Raw genomic sequence first — 22,835 nt, forward strand, 5'->3', positions numbered from 1 at the left:
GAAGCTTATGGGTTGGTCATGTTTTTATTTGTAATCTGCAGTGGTATTGTGAAAACTCATACATACAATTTGGATAAAACAATGAGAATGAGGGAAAAAGCTTTCCAGGTGTGCAACACACAAGGCAATACTGCCTGACATCATCAAAGCTTATTCTATGTCTTACAGACTTGATTTTATAAGCTTAAAAATTAACTTCTGTTTCAAAACATTTATTCAGAAACTTATCTGAAAAAAACCAAACCAAAACAACAAACACAAACCCACAAAAAAACCACCCTCCAAAAACCAACCAGCAGCTCTTCATCCCTCAGAATGCCTGGCTTCACAGCCACAAGCCTGCTTTTATACAAAAACTCACCTGCACTGGCGTACACACTCACTTGACACTGGAGATCCTTCCACCTGGGTGGGCTCATTGTCGGCTCAGACCCACACAGAGTCAGGAGAGCTCAAGGCAGTTGCAGCCTCGGCCTGCACAGAGCTCACAAGCCTAAGTACAGAACCCATTTCTTCTGTGGGCTGCACAGGCTGTGTGTTAAGAAACCTATAGGAGGAGCCACTACGAATAGCCAAACTCCCCACCTTTCAGAAAACTTGCTGGAAATTTCTAAGAGTATTGTTTACAATTCTGCTCCTCTCTTACTGAGCCACTTCTGTTAAATTATCATTTTGCTGTAGTATATTAAACAATACTTAATGAGAACTTTCATTATAATTCTTAGCACAGGTCTTCCAGTTGTGGTTGTAAGAAAATCCACAAATAGTAACAAGCCTGTTAATAGAGACCTTTGACATGAGCAAGAACTAAACTGACTGAAATCCAGTCTACTATATCAATTCTTTATCGTTTGCATTTCCCTCAGCTCAGACAATGCAGATGTTCTTTTGCTTTAGTTCACCAACACTTTTCAAAGTTTTAGTTCTGCAACAATTTTTTTCTCAAAAATTACCAAAGAAGGATGACTTCATTGAACAGTTTTACTTGATAATAAAAACTTTTCTATAAACCTTAGGTTGTATAAACTGTGGGGGGGAAAACACAGGCTAAATAAGTTGACTTTGTCCTGCACGGACCATTGAAGTCACCTACAACATAAGCAAATACATATTCTCCATTCGAAATTCACACATGGATTTTTTTTGGTTTTTGGTTTTCTTTACGGTGGAAAAAATACCCCTGATGGTAAGAAATTAGCCAAAGTTATTAAAAAAAGAATAAAAGTGGTATACATAAACAAAAGTCTTGTTTTGTCTCTGTGCTCAGACCACTTGGTGCTTCTTTGTTTCTTCTCAGTTTCTGTCCATGTACTCTTCAAGGCGCAAAAGCCACTTATTCCAGTACTGCGAGCACAGATCAGGATCCATGAAATGTGGATGTGCAGGGGAGCCATTCTTATAGGCAACCACGATGAGTCCACAGCGAACCTACATTCAAAAACAGAGCGCTGTCAGAAATTCAACATTCAGATAAAATTCTAAGAACTAAACCTAACTACAAAACATAACAACACATACATATGTTTCTTAAATAAGAAATGGGAAATAAAAAAGGGCAATAATTCACCATAAAATACTTGGAGACTAACAGTCAAATGCTCCAAAAACCCAGAGACCAAAGCTCCAACCAGAGGACATGAACTTTGACTATGAATGATATTTAAACCTTGTAGATGGTGGTAAAATCCCCAGTGACTGATGAGGTTTTGCCTGGGGCCACATAACCAAACTGATGCAGTCTCCAGCATCAGTCTGAATGGAAACAGGTACTTAGGTATGTTCAGACATTCTTCATACCTGACAAATCCAAAATCCCAAATCAATCCCAAACAGCCAGTGCTAGTGGGGGGACAGGAGGCTAATAGCAGAATTCCAGAATTACTGCCCACATTTCCCTCTGTAAGGATGATATCTGTTAAGTGTTTGTGTTTACTGACCTCTACACTATTCTAGAAAGTCTTTTGCACAACCTATGAATTAACCTGCTCTCTTCTGCTTCATATTTTCCCCCTTCAATGTTTGTATTGAACTAAAAATCCTTCAGGCCAAGCAGGCTAGAATTGCATTTGGAGTCTTTAAAAACATTATTCCACTGTCTTCTGATTAAGTGATTCACAACACACTGCTTTCCCCAGATGAAACACGGTACAGCTTCCAAAGACCAAGTCCATCATTTAGTCCTTCATTTGTTAGTGCGATATAGCAACACATGATGCAAGCAAGGTCCTCCCACACCATTTTCCTGTTTGCAGGCTCTTTTGCTTTATTACTTCTCCTGCCCCTTCCTACTCTTGACACAAGTAAAAACCACACAGAACAAAGCACAGGGGACTGCCCACATGCCAAGTCACTGTGAGTTCATCTGACCTCCTAAGACTCTGAGCTTCCCTTGGTCCCACTGAGCAGGTCCTTAAAATCACTGAAAATACACTGCCAACAGCCAAAGGCAGCAGAATTAGCAGGAGTAGCAGAATTATTTCACAGTATGTCAGCTTAACCTGATCTAAGACTGGGCTCCTTTGTCACAAATCCTACCAACAATTCCATGATGGACAGCAGCTTCTAAAGGTAGTAGGCAGGGAGAAATGAAGATGACGTGGGTGCTGCTACTTGTCTTGGGAGGTAGCAGGCCTACTCACCTGGAAGTCATAGTTGGTATCATGATTTATGGCTCCAATATATGCTGCAACCTGTAATGGGTTGTCATAAGTATTCTTCAGAAATGGCTTTGGTTTCTCTGAAGTTTTCCAGTCAATCACACACAATTGGCCTCTGCATAAGAGAACAAGATAGGACAATGTTTTAAACTTAGGTAGTCACAAGTAAGAAATGAGGGATGAGACAGCACATAAAGACCTATCACACTCAGCCTGTTTCACCCTGATGTCATGTAGCTCATTCTTATGTCTAAATATTTCTCTTCACACTGGCAGTTTAGATCTCAAAAACTAACACTTACTAATACCTGCTGCAGTTCCTGGCAAATGCTGACAATCAATTAACCCTGTCCCACTCACACCCTGCTCCAGTAAGGAACTCTCCACAAGAAAAAAACAGCACTTCTGGCACTTCTGTCATCAGGTTCATCCAGGGGAGTTAATCTGTTTTGCTGGTCCTGGAGATCTGCCCAGCTTCCCCCCAGCCACTCAACAACATACCAGCTGCAGCCTGGGACACGGCTTCCCATACACAACAGACATTACAGGTGCCTTAGGGTAGAGGAACCTCACCGATACTTCGCCACGCAGTCTACCAGGCCCAGATACTGAAGGGTCTCGTGATGAACTCCACTTTCCAGAGCTTTCACTTCGCTGATATCTTCTAAGACATGTTCCACACTTGATAAGTAACCAGAAATAACACCATCTTCGCTCTTCTCCTTAACTGCCATCTCTTCAGACAGGAATATAGATTCCAAAGCTGAATGAAAGAGCTCTCCTTGGAGGAAAAGATCTGAGAAAAATAAGAAAAAACACATTTTAGACACTACTTTAGATTCATATTCTACATATTATATAATGAAGCTCTTAAATCAGTCCTGTTTTTTGTGCTGAAAGCTTGAGGATGTGGGGAGAAGGGAGACAGAAAATAAATTGTCAACAGTGAAATTAGTATCTCTTATATTAATATTACTTTACTTTTTTAGTCTCACTACTCAGAAACAAAATACGAGTTTTAATTTATTGTATACAAAAGCATTTGTGAATTTCTAGGAATTAAAAACATTATTCTTGGCTGCTTTTGCTGCACTTGGTTATTCTGCTGTATCAGTTCATTTGAATGGAACTGATCTCATGAAACGAGTAGGTACAGTTCTAGGAGTAAGGGCTTATCTCAGAAAGATAAATTTTCAACTGTTATATAAGGTTTGTTATGCCACCTTATCCATTGACGTGCTTAGTAGTTAAAAAAGCATAATCACAGGATATTAGTTTTAGAAAGCAAAAAGCATAATAATTCATGTAAGGAGCACTAGGGTACTTATCAACCTCGCTACTTACTATCCCCTAGGTCCTCCCAGATCCCTTTCAGTCCTGTAGCTTGGAGGAAATCACCTTTGTATGTCTTATGAAATGAAAACCTCTAAATGCATGGAAATTTCATGGAAGAGGCTGCGCACACTGGATAAACTAAACAGGTAATGAAAAACTTCACCATAAATAGTAGGATATATTGGTTTTTAAACACTCAAGATATAATTTCAAAATGCCTAATTCCATCTTGTTACAAAGTAGCTTTGTATCTGCAAAGAGGCTCAGTAATATCAGCTGGAAAATATCTACTTGTAAATAGGTATTGGCAAATAGAGAAACAGAGGCAGACAGGATCGAGTAACGGATGTCTACAGTCATTTCCCTACTCATTTCCCACAGATTTCTAAATCCATTTTAATGGTTCTAGAACAAACACCAGAGCTTAGGCTCATTGGTAACAGGTACACTCACAACATGCTCTCATGAAATGGAAACAACTTAAAGGATTTCCAAAATGCTTGACCTGTAGGGCCTGATACTGCCACTGTAAGACCTATCACACTCAGCCTGTTTCACCCTGATGTCATGTAGCTCATTCTTATGTCTAAATATTTCTCTTCACACTGGCAGTTTAGATCTCAAAAACTAACACTTACTAATACCTGCTGCAGTTCCTGCCAGTTAAATTCTACTGCTTCTACTTTGCAATGGCACTGTGGTTAGACTTACTTTTGGTATACTTTTCAAAACCATCTTTTCCAAGTTCCACTATCATTTTCTGCTTCCATCTTTCTAGATAAAAGACTTGCTGTGGAGAGAGAGTTTGCTGAAGAATATGGGTAACACTGGGCATTTTCATTTTTTGTAACATGATTTTCCTGGGGAGGTTTGAATCACTGTTGAGAGGGGGAATTCTCTTGTTGGGGTTTATTAAAGGAACCCAGTTCTTGGGAGTCTTTGTCCCAGCTTTAGCTGGAGGTCTGTGTTTATCCGGTGGCCCATATAACAAATTGTCTTCTTCAAATATTGTCTCTGGTGTTTGGGCGCTGGTTTTGTAAGATGTAACAGAGTAGACCAAGTTTTTGTACTTTTCTTGGTCAACTTGTTCATAACTGTTTGCTTTTTTCTTTTTACTATAAATACATGCAGAAGTAGCCAGACATGAATATGGGAATTGCTTTTGACAAAACGGTATTTGAAAAAGCATTTCCAGTTTCCCTGGTTTCCTGGACAGTATCTGTAGGAATTGCATTCTGACAAGAAGTGTTTGTGAATGGTTAGAGTTTTCTTTCTTCTGTTAGGAACATCTGGAGGTTACAATATTTTCCCCCTGTAGAAAAAGACATATGTGATTTCCAGAATCATAAAACTTTACCACCATCTTATTTTTGCCCTTGGCCAAACAAAGAATTGCTACAGTCAAAGTGTCCTCATATACTTCATGCCACCAAAACATCTTCAGATAAATAAGAGAAAGAACCAATAAGCAATGAAAAGAGGAAACAGTCCTGAAAAGAACAGGTGCTGGTCTGCAAAATCTGAAACGGGGCAAGCACATAAGGATGTTGCAAGTAGCAAAAGCTGCAGCAGAGTGCATTCCTACAAGAACCGTATCATAACTGCCATGAAAGTAAATACAAAAACCAGATCTGCCACAAACAACTCCTCAAAAGAGGGAGAGTGAAATTAAAAAAAAAACTACACAGAAGAGAATGAAGCAAATCTATTGCTATGAGGTTTAAAACTTTTACGTTTATAGTGAATGCCCAGCTTAAGGGGACTGTGGGGACAAGGTACCTTATGGAGAATAAAACCATGTTTTTCTTTTGTAGGAGAAAGCAGACAGCAGCAGTACATACAATTGTGAGACCTGAGACTAAGAAAGCCAAAAGAGAAACCATATGTACTTCAAATATGTTCAGACTCAAAGAAATCTTTTAAAGTTCAGAATAAAATACAAAAGTATTTTTCTAAAGTGAGTTTCAAATATAGTTGTGTTTTGAGACACTTAGGAAATTTAAAGGCAAGAACAGTATACCAGCAATACTGTACTGCATGGTAACTGCAGTGCTAAGTCCTAGGAAAGTTTTTGCACATGGATAAAATATAACACCTGCATAGTGGCATTTCACTCAACATTAAATATATGCAGAATTGAAGCCCTACTCTCCTACTGAAAGCTATCTGCTTACCATTAGAAAGTTCCCTCCACCCACTGCAAAGAAAGAATCGGCCAGCTATCATCAGCATTCTGTTCCAGACAATACTTTCACATTATTCTTTACCTTCCCCACACTCCTCAAACAGCACTTCACACACTGCCCGAGCTGTGCATGCCACAGGAAACAAAAATGTACTATGGGGAGTTATTTTGTATGGACAGATCCCATGCTCATGCACAACTGCTGAGGGGGTGGAGGCATCAGTCACACAGAACAGTTTCCAAAAATGGGTTTGTACTGGCTGCAGCTGATTAGATCAAAGCATCTCATAGCAAGAGGCTGAGACTTTGGACTTGGTTTCCATAAATATTGTTGTTCATCTGTAAAGGACAAAACCATCCAGCTGTACAAATTTAATCAGGAGTAGGCAGATACACCGCTCTTTTTCTTCACTGGCTTTACATTTTCACACTGATTTTGTATGATCCAGGCAAATCAAAACTATTCTGTAACCTGATGGCATGCAACCTGATACAAAAGTAACCTCTCAAAAGCAAATCCAAACCAGGAAAACACAGTAAGAACTTTGTTTCATGTATCACTAGCATTTGTGACCCAATACCAGGTGCCCTGTAGGCAAATTTGCCATCCTGTTGTCAAACGGTCTCACTCAGTCTTTAGTAAGGGCTTCCTGTAATTACAATGTATATCAATCAAAACAGTTAATGATTTTAAAACTGCGTCAAGGTCCATAAGAAAATAATAGAGGAAAATAATGAAAGTACCAACTAGTTAGTTCTGCTACTGATTTTTTACAGTCTGATTAGGCATAAAGCAAGCCACCTCACAAGGGAAACCTTACCAGTTAAGATACTTTGAATATGTCACTTCCCTTTTTTAATAATTACATTATATTTAATATCAAAGAAATTCTAACACTGCTTTCCTTATCCAGCAGAACTGGGCTGGGTAGTGTTGCACTTGTTCTCTCATTTTCAATATTCAACAGCAAGAATGGATATGATCACCTGAGCATCCTCTGACCTTCAGATTCCTGTAAAAACTACTCTCCTGCCTGCACAACAGAAAAGCATAGTTAGGTGCACTATGAAAGGACAAACGAGACAATTAAAACCATTTTACTGCCACAAAAGTATGCAAGTTCTGCCAAAAAATAGAAACACCTGCTTTAGACAGCTTACACAGCAGCAAGAAATTGGACTATGTGTTTTGTAACTGAAGTCCTGCCCTGCTTCATTTTATGGACATGTGAGGAAGTTTTACAAATTTTTGTGTAACATAACCAAATGTTATGTTTCCTGTAATTTCTTAAATGATGTCATAAGCTGTTTCTACAGCTCAGCTTGCTAGAAATTTGTAACACCATAAGGAGGTAGTTTTTACATTATACATGTCTCAATTCTTCAGTTCACCCTGGCTTTTCAGTCAGTGAATTTTGTGTGTCTTCACTATTACTGCCAATTGATTCAATAAATATAAGAAGCTCCCCATGTTTTGTCATTTCAATATCATGAAGCAGCTCTCTTCTGCAAACCTGCTACACCAGGATTTGCAGCAACTCATTCTTCTCAGAGACTATCACATTTTTAATAGATTTTTCAGTGTTGGAATGGGATTGGTTACCTGGCAGAATGTGCCCTTTGCTAAAAAAGAAATAATGAATGATGGTATCACATTTCAACAGGTGTCAGTTTGCTGTAGGAGGTAACAAAAAACAGTAGAAGCAGCAAAGAGATACATAAAGGTGAGGCTTTAATACTGTAAGAATATTGCTTCACTGTATTTTTTAATCATAAAAAGTAGTGCAAAAAAATTAATCTCTCCTCTCCTGAGATTTACCTCGAAATAAAGCTGTGATTTAAAATAAACCAGGAAAAATATACTCTTTTTCCAATGTAATAGTGTCCAAGTTTGTAGTTTCTTGGGCTATTGTTTGAAGACCATTAACATGTGCATTAATGGTCATTGTGTACGTGCATTAATCAGAACAGAACACATGTTGGGCCAATGACTGTGTATTTGTTACATCAGCCACAGCACAAAAGAAAAAGTTTATTCTGGCTTTTTGTCAGCTCCAGAAAGCAAGATGATACCTGATTTAGCATAAAGTTCATTTGCAGTAAGCTGCCCCCTCAACATTTTTTAAGGAATAAATTTATACCAGCTCAGTGTTCTGAACCATGGGGCTATTGAAATATGGAATATTATGAGCTCTACAGCTAATTAACTGCAACACTGATGCGGTGCCTCAGTGATTAGTTTAAATTTTGATTTAACAGCATATATTACACTGGAGTAATACCTGTGGAAATGTTTGTGCATTCTATGAACTGAACCACCAGGATAGTCTGTCTGCTGCTGTCCTGTTTTACAAAAAGAAAGAGGTTCTAGGATTGCTAAGAAATAAGGAACACTTGTGTCCAGCTAAATAAAAAATCATGTGCTTTTCAATAAATCACAGTGGCATTTCTGTGCAAATAACTTACATTTACAAGAAAGAAATGGAGTTGGAGTGGTTTGGATCTACTCTTGCCCCTGAAGAAAAGAATTTAATTGATATTTCCCTCTGGGGAAGTGTCTCCCTTCTCTCTGAAAGGGTTTGTGGTTGAAGCCTGGCAGAATTACTTCAAGTGTTGCATGATGAGCCACACTGCAGGAAAGAAAAGAGGAAAAAAAAAGCAGGACTTAACTTTCCCAAGCAAGTTGACTTTGCAGCTCCAACAATAACTGAGCTAACAAAACTGAGGAAATTTTTCCCCGGATAGGAATGAGTGGCTTAACAGAAGAAAATCAAAAAGATTACTTAAGAAAAATTTCACATCTATAAAAACTTACCTCTAATTATGGTTTCGGAAAATAACCACCATGGTTTTTTTCCACAGCCACCTGTCCAGCAAACAAAAGCACTAGCTTACTTCAGAGATAATAAGAAAGAGCCCCACTAAACGCAGCTACAGATCTGTTGCCCTGTGTCCCTAACTCCAGGAGAACAAAAGCACTGATGAAGGTATAACTTTAACATCACAGGCTTTTCTCTTGAAGAAGTATTACTAAGTCATACAGAAAGGCAACAGTACCCTACATTCTCTTTCTCTTTTTTTCTGGCTACAACTTAATAAGGCAGGGCTTTGACAGCTGTATCACTTTTAGAACCTTACACACTTGCCCAGTCCCTGCCCCCAACCTCTTCTCCTTGGTTCCCTGCAGTTTGTAAACTAAATTATTGAACCTATCCAGGTTAAAAATACACCTCCCTCTTCTGGGACGTTTAAAGCATGGAGAGAGAAAATTTAGCAACCCAGTTTAAAGCACAAGCCCACAGAGCTACACTGAAAAAAGTTCAAGCTTCATTCCCAGCTCAGCATTGGGAATGGAATTAGTGGGAAACAGGGCTGTAACACGACGTCAGCGTTTCTGGCGATCTGTGAGAGCTGAGCTAACACCGGTGACCACGTTGTCTCTCTAGTAGACAGACAACGTTTCTACATGGGCACCAGGCGTCCGGAAACGCGACAGGCCCGGATAGCCCACTCTTGTGCAGGGCTTCTCTCTCGGATAAGTCACTCGGGACAAGAATTCCCGCTGAACGCGGGCATACCCACCTAGCCACGGCAGCCCGGCCATGCGGCCCCCTCGGTGACAGACCCGGGGGCAGGGCGAGCAGGGTTCACCCGCCAGGGGTGCAGGGTGGGCTCGGCTCGCCTTCCTTTCACTCGCTCTCATGACCCCCCGGCCCAGCCCCAAGGCGCTCACGACCCACGGCCCCGCGTTACCTCAGACACACTTCCCGCCACCGCCGCGGGAAACAGCACGCAGGCGCGCTCCGCCCGACGCCGCCGCCGCGCTCACCGCGCACTGCGCCGCCCTCCGCCTCATGGGAATTGTAGTTCTCCTGCGCCCCCGGCCCCTTCCCCTTCGCTGGAGCACCTCGAAAACTGCGAGAGAGGCATGCCTGCTCTATCTCGCTCTCTTTGGGTGTTATTTGAAAGGCTCTGAGGAAAACAACCCAAATCTCTAAATGCAAGGAAAAAAATATAGCGTTTTGCCGCCATCTTGGATGAAGGCAAGAAGCGCCCTGCCCTCACCCCAGATGGCGGCCGCCCCGCGGGGGGTGTGGCGGCGGCGGCGGCGGCGGCGGGAGGCGGTGGCGGCTCCGCCTCGGGGTATATGACGAAGCGGCGGCGGGGAGGAGGACGGGCAGTGCTTGTTCGTGATCGGAGACATGGCTCTGCGCGGCGGGGATGCGCAGGACAAGGTAGGCGGCCCGGCTGGGGCAGGCCGCGGGGGCGCAGCCGGGCTGGCCCCGCGGGGTGAGAGGGAGCTCCCCGCTCCCTTTGCCCCCGACAGCGCTGGTACAGTGACAGGTTTTTATTTCTGCTCCGTTTAGAGTTTGTTTTTTAAATATTAGTTACCTTAGTCGCACTAAGCTCTCCTGAGGGCAGGTGGTCAGGGTGCCCAGGGTGAACGTGGGGTGTAGCTCCTGAAGGAAGAGGCCCAGGGGGAGATAAGTGGGTGGGGCAGGCTTAAAGCCGGAGTGGGAAGGAGGAGGATGGAGGGAAGCGCTGTATAGCTGCCGTGAGGCGGTACGGGCTGCACTCCTGGGCTGTGGCAGGAGCAGGATGACAGCCAGGGCTCTGGAGCTACAGGAACGGGGCCTGGCAAGGAATGCAGGAGCAGGACCTGCTCATGACGACCTGTCTCTGGGCACTAGCGGCGAAGTGTTGTAGGCAGTTGTGCTGCCGAGGGTTCAACTTGCTCTTTATCAATGGGTCAGCTGCCTAGTGTGTCTGTGACCAGCCTTCCTGGTTATGTGCTCTAGGTCAGCTGTCACATCAGCTGCGGTGCTCTTTACCTTGGCTGTCACATTAGCAGCTGACTTAGTTTTCCTTTCTCTGTAGTAGCGTTCGAACCTTTAAGTGCCAAGGAGCCTTTAAAGCAGCGTGGGGTGTTACCTAATGTTCTAAGACTCTCAACTTCTCAGAGGAAATACAAGTTAAATGCTAAAACAGAAACTTTGTGAATTAATGTGTATGTAATGTAGACAGTGATTGAAATTATTTCTTCTACTGGACAAGCTTCCTGGCTTAATCTACCTAAACTACCTGATTTAATAACTATCCTCAACACACCTTGAATAGAAGGTAAGGCAGCCCTGTAACAGTCAGTGAATTGCCTATTTGTCTTTCATGTTGTTGCATCTTAATGTAGTTTTGCATTGTGATTAAGCTTAATTCACTTTCAGGAAGATAACTTTGTTTCAAACTGTTAGGTCTGCTTAAGTCTCTTCAGTCTGTATTTTCTCCAGCTTTTTGGAACATATATATTAGCTGACTTGAGGGCTAGAAATACGCCAGGCTTGTTTATTAGTTTAGTAACTTCCTATAGATACTTTCTTGTCATGTCTTTCCCTTCCATATGAATCTCATTTTGAAACAATCCTGACACAGTAGAACAGGCAAAAGTTTATAGAACATGTGTTTTCTAGTAGTTTGCTGTGAGCTGGCCAGTGCTTTAACTGTTTTCTGCTGCATGTGAAACTATTTGTATTAAAATGTCTGCACTTTGAGAATAGTGAGTTTGAGTCTTTATAGTCTTGCAGGATCTGCAGGTGATGGGGTGGAGGGGAAGGTCAAATATCAACTCTCTTGCAGCAACTGGTAACTTTTGAGTGTTTATGTGCCTTTTTAACTTAGCAGGCAGGAATACTGGGGGAGGGGAAAATGTTCCCATGGTGAGGGTTGGAGTAGCTTTAAACTCTGATGTTCAATGGACATATATTAACTAGTTTGTTTCAGGTTTTAGGGCTGTCTTGGGATTCCAGCAGCACGGGGAAGGATAGAAATACTCCTGTCTTGTCTGTTCCTGTTTAGGTAAAGAAACACCAACAGGGAACTGGTATGTGGCCAGTAGATAAAGCCTGTGCCTGTAAAGAAAGCTTCGTTAGGTATTAACCTTGAATAGGAACCACTGGTAAGTATAAACTAAAAACTGACCCTGAGGTGGCAAAGCAGCAGAGGATCAGGATATGTAGGAAGAGGAAGGGAGGGTAGGATAAGGGTGATTGGAAGTGCAGTGGGAAAGAAGGTGCAATCTGTCATGGGGGAGGAAAAGGCACTTCAGAATGTGAAACAAGTAGTGGGACTGCCAAGATAAGCTTGAGTAAATACCCTGGTATTTCCTAACGTTGGTGGCTTGATAGTATTTTAAGGCTTCGGTCTGCAGTTAAAATGTTCTAGATCAAAATACTGAGAGCAAGTATTTGTCTTCACTGACTCCTTCTCAAAGCAGTCAGTGAAGACAAAATGTTGTGTCATAGCCTGAGACTTGCTGTTATAACTCACAAATGGTGATTCTCCGTGCTGGACAGATTCTGCTACATGGTCTGAAGGAATGAGGGCATACTAGGTCTTGCCTATGCTTAGCAAAACAACTGCTTCTGCATGCTGCTGGGCCCAAAATCAAATAGGGAGATGAACTGCTAGCAAGGTGAAAGTTACTGGATAAAGATAATGTACTGTCAAGGACATACAGCCTCCATGAAGCTGGCCCAGTGGTTTGGGCTAATGACACAAGTTCAAGTCCGTGGAAGGTGAAGCCAGTGTGGTGAGGCAGTATTTCTGAGACTCCCGAAGGCCAGCTCTGACCTCACTGCTGGAGGGCAGCAAAACAATCTTGTGGATGCTGACTGTGGCTTAGGAGTTTGCTACCTTTGCACCATTTCCATTTTAGTCTGCCACAGGCCATGCTCTACAGGCACACTACTGCAGCAGAGTGGATTTGGCCTGCATGGCCAAAGCTGTTGCTTGAACCCTCAAGCTGAGGAATCAGTGTGTTGGGTGGAGGTGTCCTATGTGCTGCTGGGTGGATCAGGGTGAGCTAGCAAGGCTTTTGCTTGGAATATGTGGTCCTTGAAGTTTTATAAACATTACTCCCTCTGTGTTCTTCTTTCTGTAAGGAGGCGTATGACCGCTTGGTTTCTGTAGAGAGTGATGCAGGGATCCTGCTGACAGGAGAGCTAAGTGATCAGGCACAGCCTGATTATTGCACAGCCAGAGGCAACAGGTGCTCTGCCTGCAGAGGCTGCTTTCTGCTTACTTGACAAGCATTGTACTTGGTGAGGAATACCATTTCAGTGTGACTAAATTGAACTGTTGTTCCCCATTTATTGGTGCTTTAAGCAAAATAATGAAAACCTTTACATCACTGGAGTTCTGCAGTCCAAATCACAATGTGGGAAGGCATTTTTTGTAGCATAAGTAGCAACATGAAGACTGGTTCAATTTTTCCTGGCTGTTTGCAACCCAGACTACTTCAGGACTGTTCAGCTCAATGTCAGAGATAAGAGCAAGCCTGTCATGAAGGCTGCAAAATCAAAACTTCACATACACTGTGAAGTGTTGTGTTGGCTCTTTACGCTGCATGTGTGCAGATGTCTTTTTAGTATCTTGACTGAAAGGAAACTTGAGGTACGTGTGCTGAATATGACTGAAATGTAGTTCCAGCAACCGATGCTGCTAATATCTGCTGGCCAGATACTCTGCGAGTCTGCTGGTTAACTCCTGGGTGTTGAAAAAGGCCCTCTGGAACTGATTGCTCTGTATAAACTGCCAGAAAACATCGTGATCTCTTAGTGCTCTCTGGAGAGCACTTAAACTGGATTAATTAAAATGACTGTTCTGTAAAAAGTAATGAATTCTGGGTAGTGGCAGATGTAATTACTACTGAAGTCTTGTTTGTGGGCTATTGCTTGAATGATAGCAGGAGGTGATCAGTAAGGGGAGAGGGTTTTTGTAAGGTGTCTGACAATAAGCAGATACCTGCTTATCTGACAATAAGCTCTGACGTGGGAGCCCTTGTGGAAGGGCTCCTTGCTCTTTCCAGGAGCCTGGCTATGTGGAAAATCCCTGAGTTCACCTGTCTTTGAGAACAAATACATATTCTTATTTCACTAACAGTCAGATGTTGTACACAGTTGCTTGCAGTGGCAGATTCTTTTGTTAGAATGCAGAAGTAACATCGAGTCATCCAGAGCCATGCTAAAACTGCAAAGGGTGTAATTTGAAAAGCAGCAGTTCAGGCCACTCAACAGAACTAAGTGGCTTCAGTGGCTGAGGGCATTTCCTTCCAGGGATGCCTGCAGGCATCAAGATGTGTTTGCATTTGGGTGAGGACTCATCAGAAACTAAATGTCTGTCAAGTAGAAGCCTGGGTAGCTGATGGTCCTCACTTAAATGATGCAACTTTTTTTTGTTTGGTTGGTTTTGGGGGATTGTTTGTTTTTTGGTTGGGTTTTTGTGTGGTTTTATTTGTTTGGGTGTTGGGTTTTTTTGTTTTGTTTTGTTTCCCCCTCCCTAGCATCTCTAACCAATAGAAAAAAAGTAAGTGCTTTAAAACTCTTTCTGGATTGGGCAAGTAATGCTCTCTGTTGTTTCTTGGACTTTAGATCAGATGTTGATCATGATGTCCTAATTAGTACCATAATATCTAGATTTAGTCTTCTGGTCCTGAAACCTAGAAATGTTAATAATCAGTATGATGACTGTATGTTCTTCTGGAGGGCTCTGCTTGATGTCTTGTTTTAATTTCCAGGTTAGATAGTTGTGGTGGACAGTATCTGTACTGAACAGGGAAAGTTTTTCTTGAATCCTCAAGAAAGCCCAGGGATCCTGAAACAGGTCACTGACAAGACTGAGCCTAGTAGTGGGAGATGTCAACTTCTCTAGTCACTACAAACCAGAAGTGGTTTCTGAGAAAGAGAAATGAAAGTGGGAATACTGTGCTGGGTTTGGGTGAATGTTTGTTTGCAGTCCAGCCCAGCTGTTTCCCCTCTGTGTGTCCTCTGTACCTCTTTGGTCATGTGCTGCAAGTAAGGAATAACCCCTTCCCAGTTGCCGAGCTTGGATTATAATTATAGCCCCCAGAGAGTGTGAAGTGACAGACTGGTTTCTAGTAGCTGGGGTGGGGAAACTTCAGTTCTCTTGCCCACTGCCTGGAGTGCAGGGAAGAAACAGTGACGTCCTACAATGATGCCTCTGGATACAAAGGACCTGCCAAACATGGTACGCTAGAGAGCTAAGGTGGAGTGATACCCTGGGAAGGCCTTGGGTTGGATGCCTGCTATGGTAAAAGAACAAGCTTGGGACCTGGAGATGCCAGTTTAATTCTCTGCATAGCCTTCACGTGACCATAAGCAAATTGGTTCTTATTCCTACTTGTAGGATGGGTGTAGGATAGATGATGGCAGGAAAGGTCCTGAATGCAAAACTGTTAATGCTGCAGAAGCTGATGTTTACATTGATCGAGGGTTGGTGTGGAACATCTGCTTTAGGTGCTCACTGAGTTAGAGCTGTGGTGACAGGAGGTGGGCCTCTTGCTTTCTGTTCAGTGCAGAAGTGCTACTCCAGCACTTTTTGTAGGGAAACAAGCACTCACTCCTCCTGAAGTCAGGCAGTGTGAATGCTTCCTTTGTAGTCTGAGCCTTGCTGCTGTGATTGTGTAATCCTAAAGGTCTCTGACCTGGAGTTAGGAGCTCACAGGACCTTCACAGGACTAGAGTAGACCAGTGGTCTTATGATCCTCAGCTTCACATAGCTCTGAGTTCTTTACTGAAGACCACCTCCTGAAGGGTAGAGGTCAATAATCCTGTGCTGTCTTCATATATTTCAGACTGCAGTGGCCTTTAAGCCTGGGTTGTGTACATTTACAGCAGATGTTTAAGGCAGTGGAAGTACAAGATTTTTTTAGCAAATGGCTTCATGCTGTTCTGAGGGGCAGAATCCCACCAATGTATATAGGGGTATTCTTGACCCTTGTCCTGTATTTGAGCTGGTCTCTCACTTTGGGCCCCATGCGTAGTACATATTGCTCTGGAGTGCATAGCTGAACACTGCTGCTGACTCCCAGTTGATTCTGTGTAAATAAGGCCCTGCTGTGAGCATAAACTCACCCGCAGTATTATTCCTGGGAATTGCTGAAGCTGCAAATTATGTGTTCTTGCCCCATTGTCTCTGCAGCTTGTGCAGAGTGATGGGGAGACATGCCCGTGACATGTGAATTGCTTTAATCTGACAAAGCAGTACCACCTTGTGTCCATACCTGTCCATCTCTTGTGTAAGCAACTACTAGGCATGGAAGGGTGTGCAGACAGCATCTAATCACAGGTTACCTTCTCCACAAAGCAATAAGAAAGCTTGCAAATTCAGGACTGGCTGATTTGTGTAATCCTTTCCTTAGTTTAGCTGAGAGGAAACTGTTTCCTTTGGCTTATAATACTTTCCAAACTCAGCAGTTCATATTGTTATCGCTGCTGATCCTGTTTGGACACTAAAGATAAGTAAGCAGAATGTAAAACACTGAGATCTGTATGTCGCTGCTTTGCCTGCTGGTGTTATCTGGCTGGGAAACACTGACCAGCTTGCCTTTCGTTCATTTGGCAACACACAGTGAACTGTGCTCCCAGTGAAATTAATGCCTGACTACCTGTCTTTCCTGTAGTGCTTTAACGGGATGGCTTCTGCCTAAACCAGTGTGCTGTTTGGCCTGTGCCTTTCTAGAAAGTTTTAGAATTGCATGCCTGTATGGGAACATAATAGTCCATCCCAAGGTGTGACTGTACTGTTGGAATCCCTGTAGAGTTTGGAGTCCCACCATGTCCATTTGGATGTGAGCAGTGCTTGGGACTGCTAGGAACTGTGTTCCAGGGCATGTTCTGTAAGCGTGCTTCTTGCCAAGGCAGTACCCAGGATGGGCTTAAAGTCTCATGTCCTACAGAAGTCAGAATGGAAATGTGCTGCATACAAAGTCATTCCATAGTCATAAGGTTTAAAAGGTTTATCTCATCTAATTCTGGCTAACAGTGGGGATGCAACATGTAAGTCTTTCTAATGTGGCTGAGCGGATGAGGGTACAGTGACTGGGATATCCCTCATTTACACATGGCAGTCTGATCATAGAGAGTAGCAGTAACCATCGGGGGCAGGCTGGATAGAGGCAAATGCACGCTGGCCTAGCAGCTGTGTCCTCTGCAGGCAGCCAGGGAGAATTGTTATCTACCAGATCTGGGCTGCAGATGGCCAGCCTAGGGGGGGAGGGAGTTTCCAGAGCCTTTTGGAAGCAAAGCTTTACCTTATAAAGGGCAACCTATCAACAGTTCTTAACAGCTTTACAGAGGCTTAAGGCAACATTCAAGCAATCTGTGATATGACAGGATTGCTCAGATGCTGTCTGCCATTTGTTTGTGGGCTTTGGTGTTGTGTGCACTAGTGTGCTGCAGAGTGGTGCAACAACATCAGTCATGGTCCAGTTCTCCAGTTTGCTTTTCTGGGAAGGCCTTCAGAGTTGTCTCCAAAGGATAACCTCAGGATTCATCCTGACTCTGACGGACTCTCTTCAGCAAGCTTCCTGTGTTGTGACTTTGATCTCTGGTTGTTTCTCCCTTATGCAGAAAACAAGAATTATTTGTTAGGCCACAGCCCTTAAGGGAGGGCCTCTTAGAAGGCAGGCTTCATATGTAAACTAGAGGATCCTCAACTGAAAAGGCTATTCCACTGCTCTGGAAGTTTCAGTATAGTTGAAATTATGTTCTGGGTCTAGGCTGTTGGAATGAAGAAATAAACCCCCCAAAGGAAGATGCTGGCTCAGTTTAAGGCCTGTTTGAAGCACTGGGAAGGCAAGTCAGATCTTTATCTAACCAAGTGGGCTCTGAGGTCTCCTGTAAATGGTGCCTCACATGGCAAGCTCAGAAACCTCAATAGCTCTCTGATCTAAGGGTGAGGAAAGAGATCATAAGGCTAGACTCTTAAGAGCTAATGTTCTACAATCCTGTGGAGGCACAGGATAATGAAGAGAACTATTAGGGTTGTTGCTGTCTTTTGAATGACATAATAGGCTTTGGCTTGGTGGGCTCCAAGTAAACAAGTTGGAGAAGTACTGGAAGGAGGATGTTGTTTTCAAGAAGAGACTTCCCAAATACCTCTAGTGTGAACTCCAATAATCATTTCTTCAGACTTTAGGCTAACAAGCCCTTTTCTTTCCTATGCTTGGAAGGGAAGGGTTGTTACAGTGATGTGCAGGTAGTGTCAAGTCTGTCATTCTTGGCCATATGTGCTGTTTCTGAAGGCAGTGCTGTAGTGCAGAGTGGTTCTCATTGACATCTGATGATCAGTCTAGCTTCATTAAGCCTACCTGATGCTTGACCAAGGCTTATACTGTGAATTCTGTTGCAGCTGAGGTCTGTATCTGTAGACCTGAATATTGATCCTTCTCTTCAAATTGATATCCCTGATGCCCTAAGTGAAAAGGACAGAGTGAAGTTCACTGTGCATACTAAGGTAAGGTCGTGGGGAAAAAGAGGTTATGCAAGTAATATGTGTATTTGCAGTACACCTACCTGTAAAGATGGCAATGAAGGAAATCTAATTAGATGGAGACTTTCCACTTAAAGGTGGCTTGAAGGTGTGTATATATAAAACTTCAGATTCCCTAAGACTTGAACACTCTAAACAGAGACAAGGTTAGATGATCATTAAGTTGGCTTTGCTAAGGAATCCTAGCTAGACACCAGAAGGCTGTGGATAAGAAAGCAGCTACTGGGAAACGTCACAAAATAAACTGCATTAATGCTGTTCTACAACAGTGCCTTTTGTCTAACAGTCTGCTTAGGGGTATGGCACTCGGCTCTCGAGTGAGTGCCAGCTCAGCTAAAAGGAATTGGGCAAGGCTCTTACTAGGCAGAATAGCTTCCTTTTGGAAATGGACAGAGCTGTTTCTAAAAGCACTGATTTACAAAACAGTAGGGGCTTGTCTATCTTCTCTTCCAGACTACACTGCCAGCGTTTCAAAGCCCTGAGTTTTCAGTTACACGGCAGCATGAAGACTTTGTGTGGTTGCATGATACACTCACTGAAACTGAAGAGTATGCAGGTCTCATTGTAAGTACTTCCTAAAAAATGTAATTCTAACTGAAAAACTATAGCAATCTAAAGTGCATACCAGTAAAGGTGTGAAATATGTTTTATCAATGCTAGTAGTGTGTCATGGCCTGGGTATTCCCTATGCTTCCTGTTACCTTAATTCCCAGACAACTTGAGTGGTGTGGCATTTATGTTAACTTTGCATATAGCTTGGAGCAGCAAAAAGGACTTGATGCTCCGAGAGTCCCTGGCTCCATGGTGGTATTAATATCTGCCTGAAGATGACAGTGAAATAATCTATTAAATATGGTCTGTCCTTCCTATCATGATTCTTTAGGAGGCCATGTGGACCACAGAAGATGGCAGGCTATGAGGTGGATTATAGAGGCTGTTCTTGTGGGTTGGTTTCCCTCCTGGGGCAGGGATAGCACAGAACCGGGAGGGGCAGACAGGCTGTCAACACGCTCTAGAATTCCTGGTTCATGCACTCTTTACCACACTTTTCCATGATGAGGCAAAAGAGCCTCCTTCCAGAGAAGGCTAGAAGTAATTTTGGAAAACTGTATTTGCTAGTATCTATCACTAACCATTTCCTTGGCTAGATACCTCCAGCACCTTCAAAGCCTGACTTTGATGGTCCCAGAGAGAAGATGCAGAAGCTAGGAGAAGGAGAAGTGTCTATGACAAAAGAAGAATTTGCCAAAATGAAGCAAGAACTAGAAGCGTAAGTAAAATTACTCTACTGCCAAAAGCTGCACTTAGAGAAGCCTCCTAGGAGAGCAACTTTATTTTATTTGGTAATAACTGATCTTGAGTGTGACTGATTTGAAGAGTGTCTTGAAAATCCTGGAGCTGAGGACTTGACAAAAGTTTCTTTCAAACTAGAAAACTTCCTGGCTAAAGAGATTGAAAATAGCTTCACTATCACTAGCTAGCTATTTCAGAAGCCTGCTGTCAAATATTTTCACTGGATAACTTAAAGTAATTCTTTGTATATTGAAGAAGGCAGTACAAGAGAGGATCTCAGTCTGTTCTTTCCTTTCAGTGAATACCTTGCTGTCTTCAAGAAGACTGTATCGTCACATGAAATTTTCCTTCAGCGTATTTCTTCTCATCCTGTGCTCAGCAAAGATCGCAATTTTCATGTTTTTCTGGAGTATGACCAGGATGTAAGACTTCTTTATTTTTTCCTCTCTGCTTTCCAAGTGAGGCAAATTGTTAAGAGTGCTGTTGTTTTTTTCTGGGCAGAGTCAAAATGTTATGTGAATCTATATGCAGCATCAACAAGTAGATATTGTAAGTACTTCTGTGAGATGAAAGCCTGACCTTTAGACCTTTTTCTGTTATAAATCTCTGTTTATAAATCCTTGTCAAATTGGTTAGGAAGCCAACTTTGCATGCCTTTATCTTGGGAACAACCATCAGGTTCAGGTGTACCTGTGCTGTGCTGTGTTGCATAGTCCTAAAATTGAAGAATGGAGGTATATTAAAGTTAGTCCTGCATCTGTTTTATCACACCTAATTATGAGTGCTGGATGCTGATCCAAGATGTATGTCCTGGTTTTGGCTAGGACAGACTTAATTTTCTTGTGGTAGCAGTGAGGGAGAGCAAGAAAGGGGCTGAGCTGGGGGAGGTTCCATATGGGGCACCTAGGTTGTATTCCATACCACCCACATCATTACTGGGGGGTGAAAGTGTAAAGGATTCTCGCTTCTATGAAAAAAGGGGGCATTAGGTTGCGGCTGGTAGCAAAAAGGGCCATGTGGAGGGTCCATGGCCATTTTCATCTGTCTTGGGCCTGGCAGGGCCTTGGTCAGTGAACACCTTGTTTGTATGTAAATTACTCTCTTTTTGCATACCTTTTGTTATTAACATTGTAATGATGATCTTGGTGATCATCAGGAATTGGCCTGAAGGTGAAAATTTCAGACTATCATCAGAAGAGGAAGAGGAGCAGGTGACACTTGATGAGGAGGCCCCACCATATAGTCAGCTACCCAATAATGAAAAGTGACACGCTCTCTTTACTGATGGTTCCTGCCGTATCGTAGGGACAAATTGAAAATGGAAAGCTGCCATATAGAGTCCTATGCAGTGAGTCGCAGAAGCTATCAAGGGACACGGTGGATCGAGTCAGGCTGCAGAGCTGAAAGGCGTCCAGCTAGCTTTAGATATCACTGAAGGAGAGAAATGGCCAACACTCTACACTGACTCATGGATGGTAGCAAATGCTCTCAGGGAATGGCTAGACCAATGGAAAAAGACCAATTGGCAGAACAGAGGTAAATCCATCTGGGCTGCTGAATTGCGACAAGACTTTGCTGCCTGGGTAGCGAAGTTGATTGTGAAAGTCCATCATGTAGATGCACATATACCTGAGAGTCAGGTTGCTGAGGAGCATTGCAATAACGGTCAGGTAGATCAAGCTGCCAAGATTAAAGTGTCTCAGGTAGATCTGGACTAGCAACACGAGGGTGAATTATTTCTGGTGCAGTGGGCCTGTGTTGCTTCAGGTCATCAAGGGAGAGATGCAACATACAGATGTGCTCATGATCGAGGGGTGGACTTAACCATGGACACTACCTCCTAGGTTATCCATAACTGTGAAACATGTGCTGCCATCAAGCGGGTCAAGCCCCTGTGGTATGGGGGACAGTGGTTGAAATATAAATATGGGAAGGCCTGGCAGATCAATTACATTACTCTCCTGCAAACCTGCCAAGGCAAGTGCTATGTGCTTACAATGGTGGAAACAGCCACTGGATTGTTGGAGACTTACCCTGTGCCTTACACCACTGCCTGTAACACCATCTCTGGCCTTGAAAAGCAAGTCCTGTGGCAGCATGGCACCCCGGAAAGAATATAGTCAGAAAATGGGACTCATTTCAAAACCAGCCTCATAGATAGCTAGGACAGAGAACATGATATTGAGTGGGTATATCATGTTCCCTATTATACACTAGCCTCTGGGAAAGTTGAAGGGTACAGTGGACTGTTAAAATCCACATTGAAAGCAATGGGTGGTGGAACCTACAAACATTGGGATCTACATTTAGCAGGGGCCACCTGGTTAGTTGGCACCTGAGGCTCCACTGGTTGAGCTGGCTCTGCCCAATCAGAACTGCTGATTGGGCAGATAAAGGACTGTATCAGGAGATAAAGTCCTTGTGGTGCATATGAGAAATGTGTTAGGGAAGACAGCTTGGATTAGTCCTGCCTCAAGCAAGGGCTTGTATTTGCTCAAGGACTTGGATGCACTTAGTGGATAATGCGAAGAGACAGGGAAACTCTATGTGTACCTCAAAGGGATTTGATTTTTGTGGAAGAACCACCTGTAATGTTGAATTGTATATGTTATATTGGTTACTGAATAACAGTGCTACTGTGCGCCATAACTACCATGGACAATGAGGATGGACTGCCCCCAGTACACCAGTTGGGAGCTCGTGATGCAGCTTACAAACAGCTGACAACACACCAGCTCTCCTGACCTGGAAGACAAATAGGATAGATAGATCCCACAGTCATGGACTAAGTGAACTCAACAGATATCTTGTGGGGATGGCCATTGACTATGGGAATAATATCTGTGCTTGACTATGTTTATATATGTGTATGTAGTTGGAAGGTGTCAGGTCTGGGCATGACATAGATGGTATAGAATAAGGGGTGGATAATGTCCTGGTTTAGGCTAGGACAGAGTTAATTTTCTTGTGGTAGCAGTGGGGGAGAGCAGGGAAGGGGCTGGGCTGGTAGAGGTCTGCAT

General features: G+C 43.0%; 2 protein-coding genes across 12 annotated transcripts in view; one reads left to right on the forward strand and one right to left on the reverse strand.

Annotated features, from left to right (window-relative positions):
- MGME1 (mitochondrial genome maintenance exonuclease 1) lies at positions 1-10,640 on the reverse strand. Of its 9 annotated transcripts, none has more exons than XM_017835375.1 (8): positions 10,570-10,640; positions 8,993-9,043; positions 8,644-8,807; positions 7,083-7,211; positions 4,704-5,304; positions 3,231-3,453; positions 2,640-2,772; positions 1-1,428 (listed from the first exon to the last, which is right to left on the reverse strand). In XM_017835375.1, exons 5-8 carry the CDS (start codon positions 5,224-5,226, stop codon positions 1,294-1,296), a joined length of 1,014 nt encoding a protein of 337 aa, XP_017690864.1. In that variant the 5' UTR covers positions 5,227-5,304; positions 7,083-7,211; positions 8,644-8,807; positions 8,993-9,043; positions 10,570-10,640; the 3' UTR covers positions 1-1,293. The 9 variants fall into 9 exon arrangements, with proteins under 9 accessions (XP_017690864.1, XP_017690862.1, XP_017690861.1 ...); XM_017835373.1 differs by lacking the exon at positions 10,570-10,640 and adding an exon at positions 9,931-9,992 and having other exon boundaries at positions 7,165-7,211; XM_017835372.1 differs by lacking the exon at positions 10,570-10,640 and adding an exon at positions 9,931-9,992.
- Positions 10,279-22,835, forward strand: part of SNX5 (sorting nexin 5) — a 19,116-nt gene continuing 6,559 nt past the window's right edge. Inside the window, exons 1-5 of one of the 3 annotated variants that reach the window (XM_017835367.1) lie at positions 10,279-10,412; positions 18,382-18,486; positions 18,976-19,086; positions 19,671-19,792; positions 20,114-20,237. In XM_017835367.1, coding sequence (XP_017690856.1) covers positions 10,380-10,412; positions 18,382-18,486; positions 18,976-19,086; positions 19,671-19,792; positions 20,114-20,237 — 495 coding nt within the window. In that variant the 5' untranslated portion in view covers positions 10,279-10,379. Of the gene's footprint in view, positions 10,413-11,278; positions 11,299-12,027; positions 12,128-18,381; positions 18,487-18,975; positions 19,087-19,670; positions 19,793-20,113; positions 20,238-22,835 lie in introns of those variants that run through there. The other 2 variants (XM_017835371.1, XM_017835370.1) reach the window with 2 other exon arrangements.

Source organism: Lepidothrix coronata, unplaced genomic scaffold (assembly GCF_001604755.1).
Source record: "Lepidothrix coronata isolate B3197 unplaced genomic scaffold, Lepidothrix_coronata-1.0 Scaffold255, whole genome shotgun sequence".
Classification (NCBI taxonomy): Eukaryota; Metazoa; Chordata; class Aves; order Passeriformes; family Pipridae; genus Lepidothrix; species Lepidothrix coronata.

Excerpts from the sequence above, each read along its gene's own strand:
- MGME1 (XM_017835375.1), bottom strand. The coding sequence starts at position 5,226 with ATGCAATTCCTACAGATACTGTCCAGGAAACCAGGGAAACTGGAAATG. Across the intron at positions 3,454-4,703 it reads TTTTGAAAAGTATACCAAAA|ATCTTTTCCTCCAAGGAGAG; the intron begins GTAAGTCTAACC and ends TATTTTTCTCAG. Across the intron at positions 1,429-2,639 it reads ATACCAACTATGACTTCCAG|GTTCGCTGTGGACTCATCGT; the intron begins GTGAGTAGGCCT and ends TTTTGAATGTAG.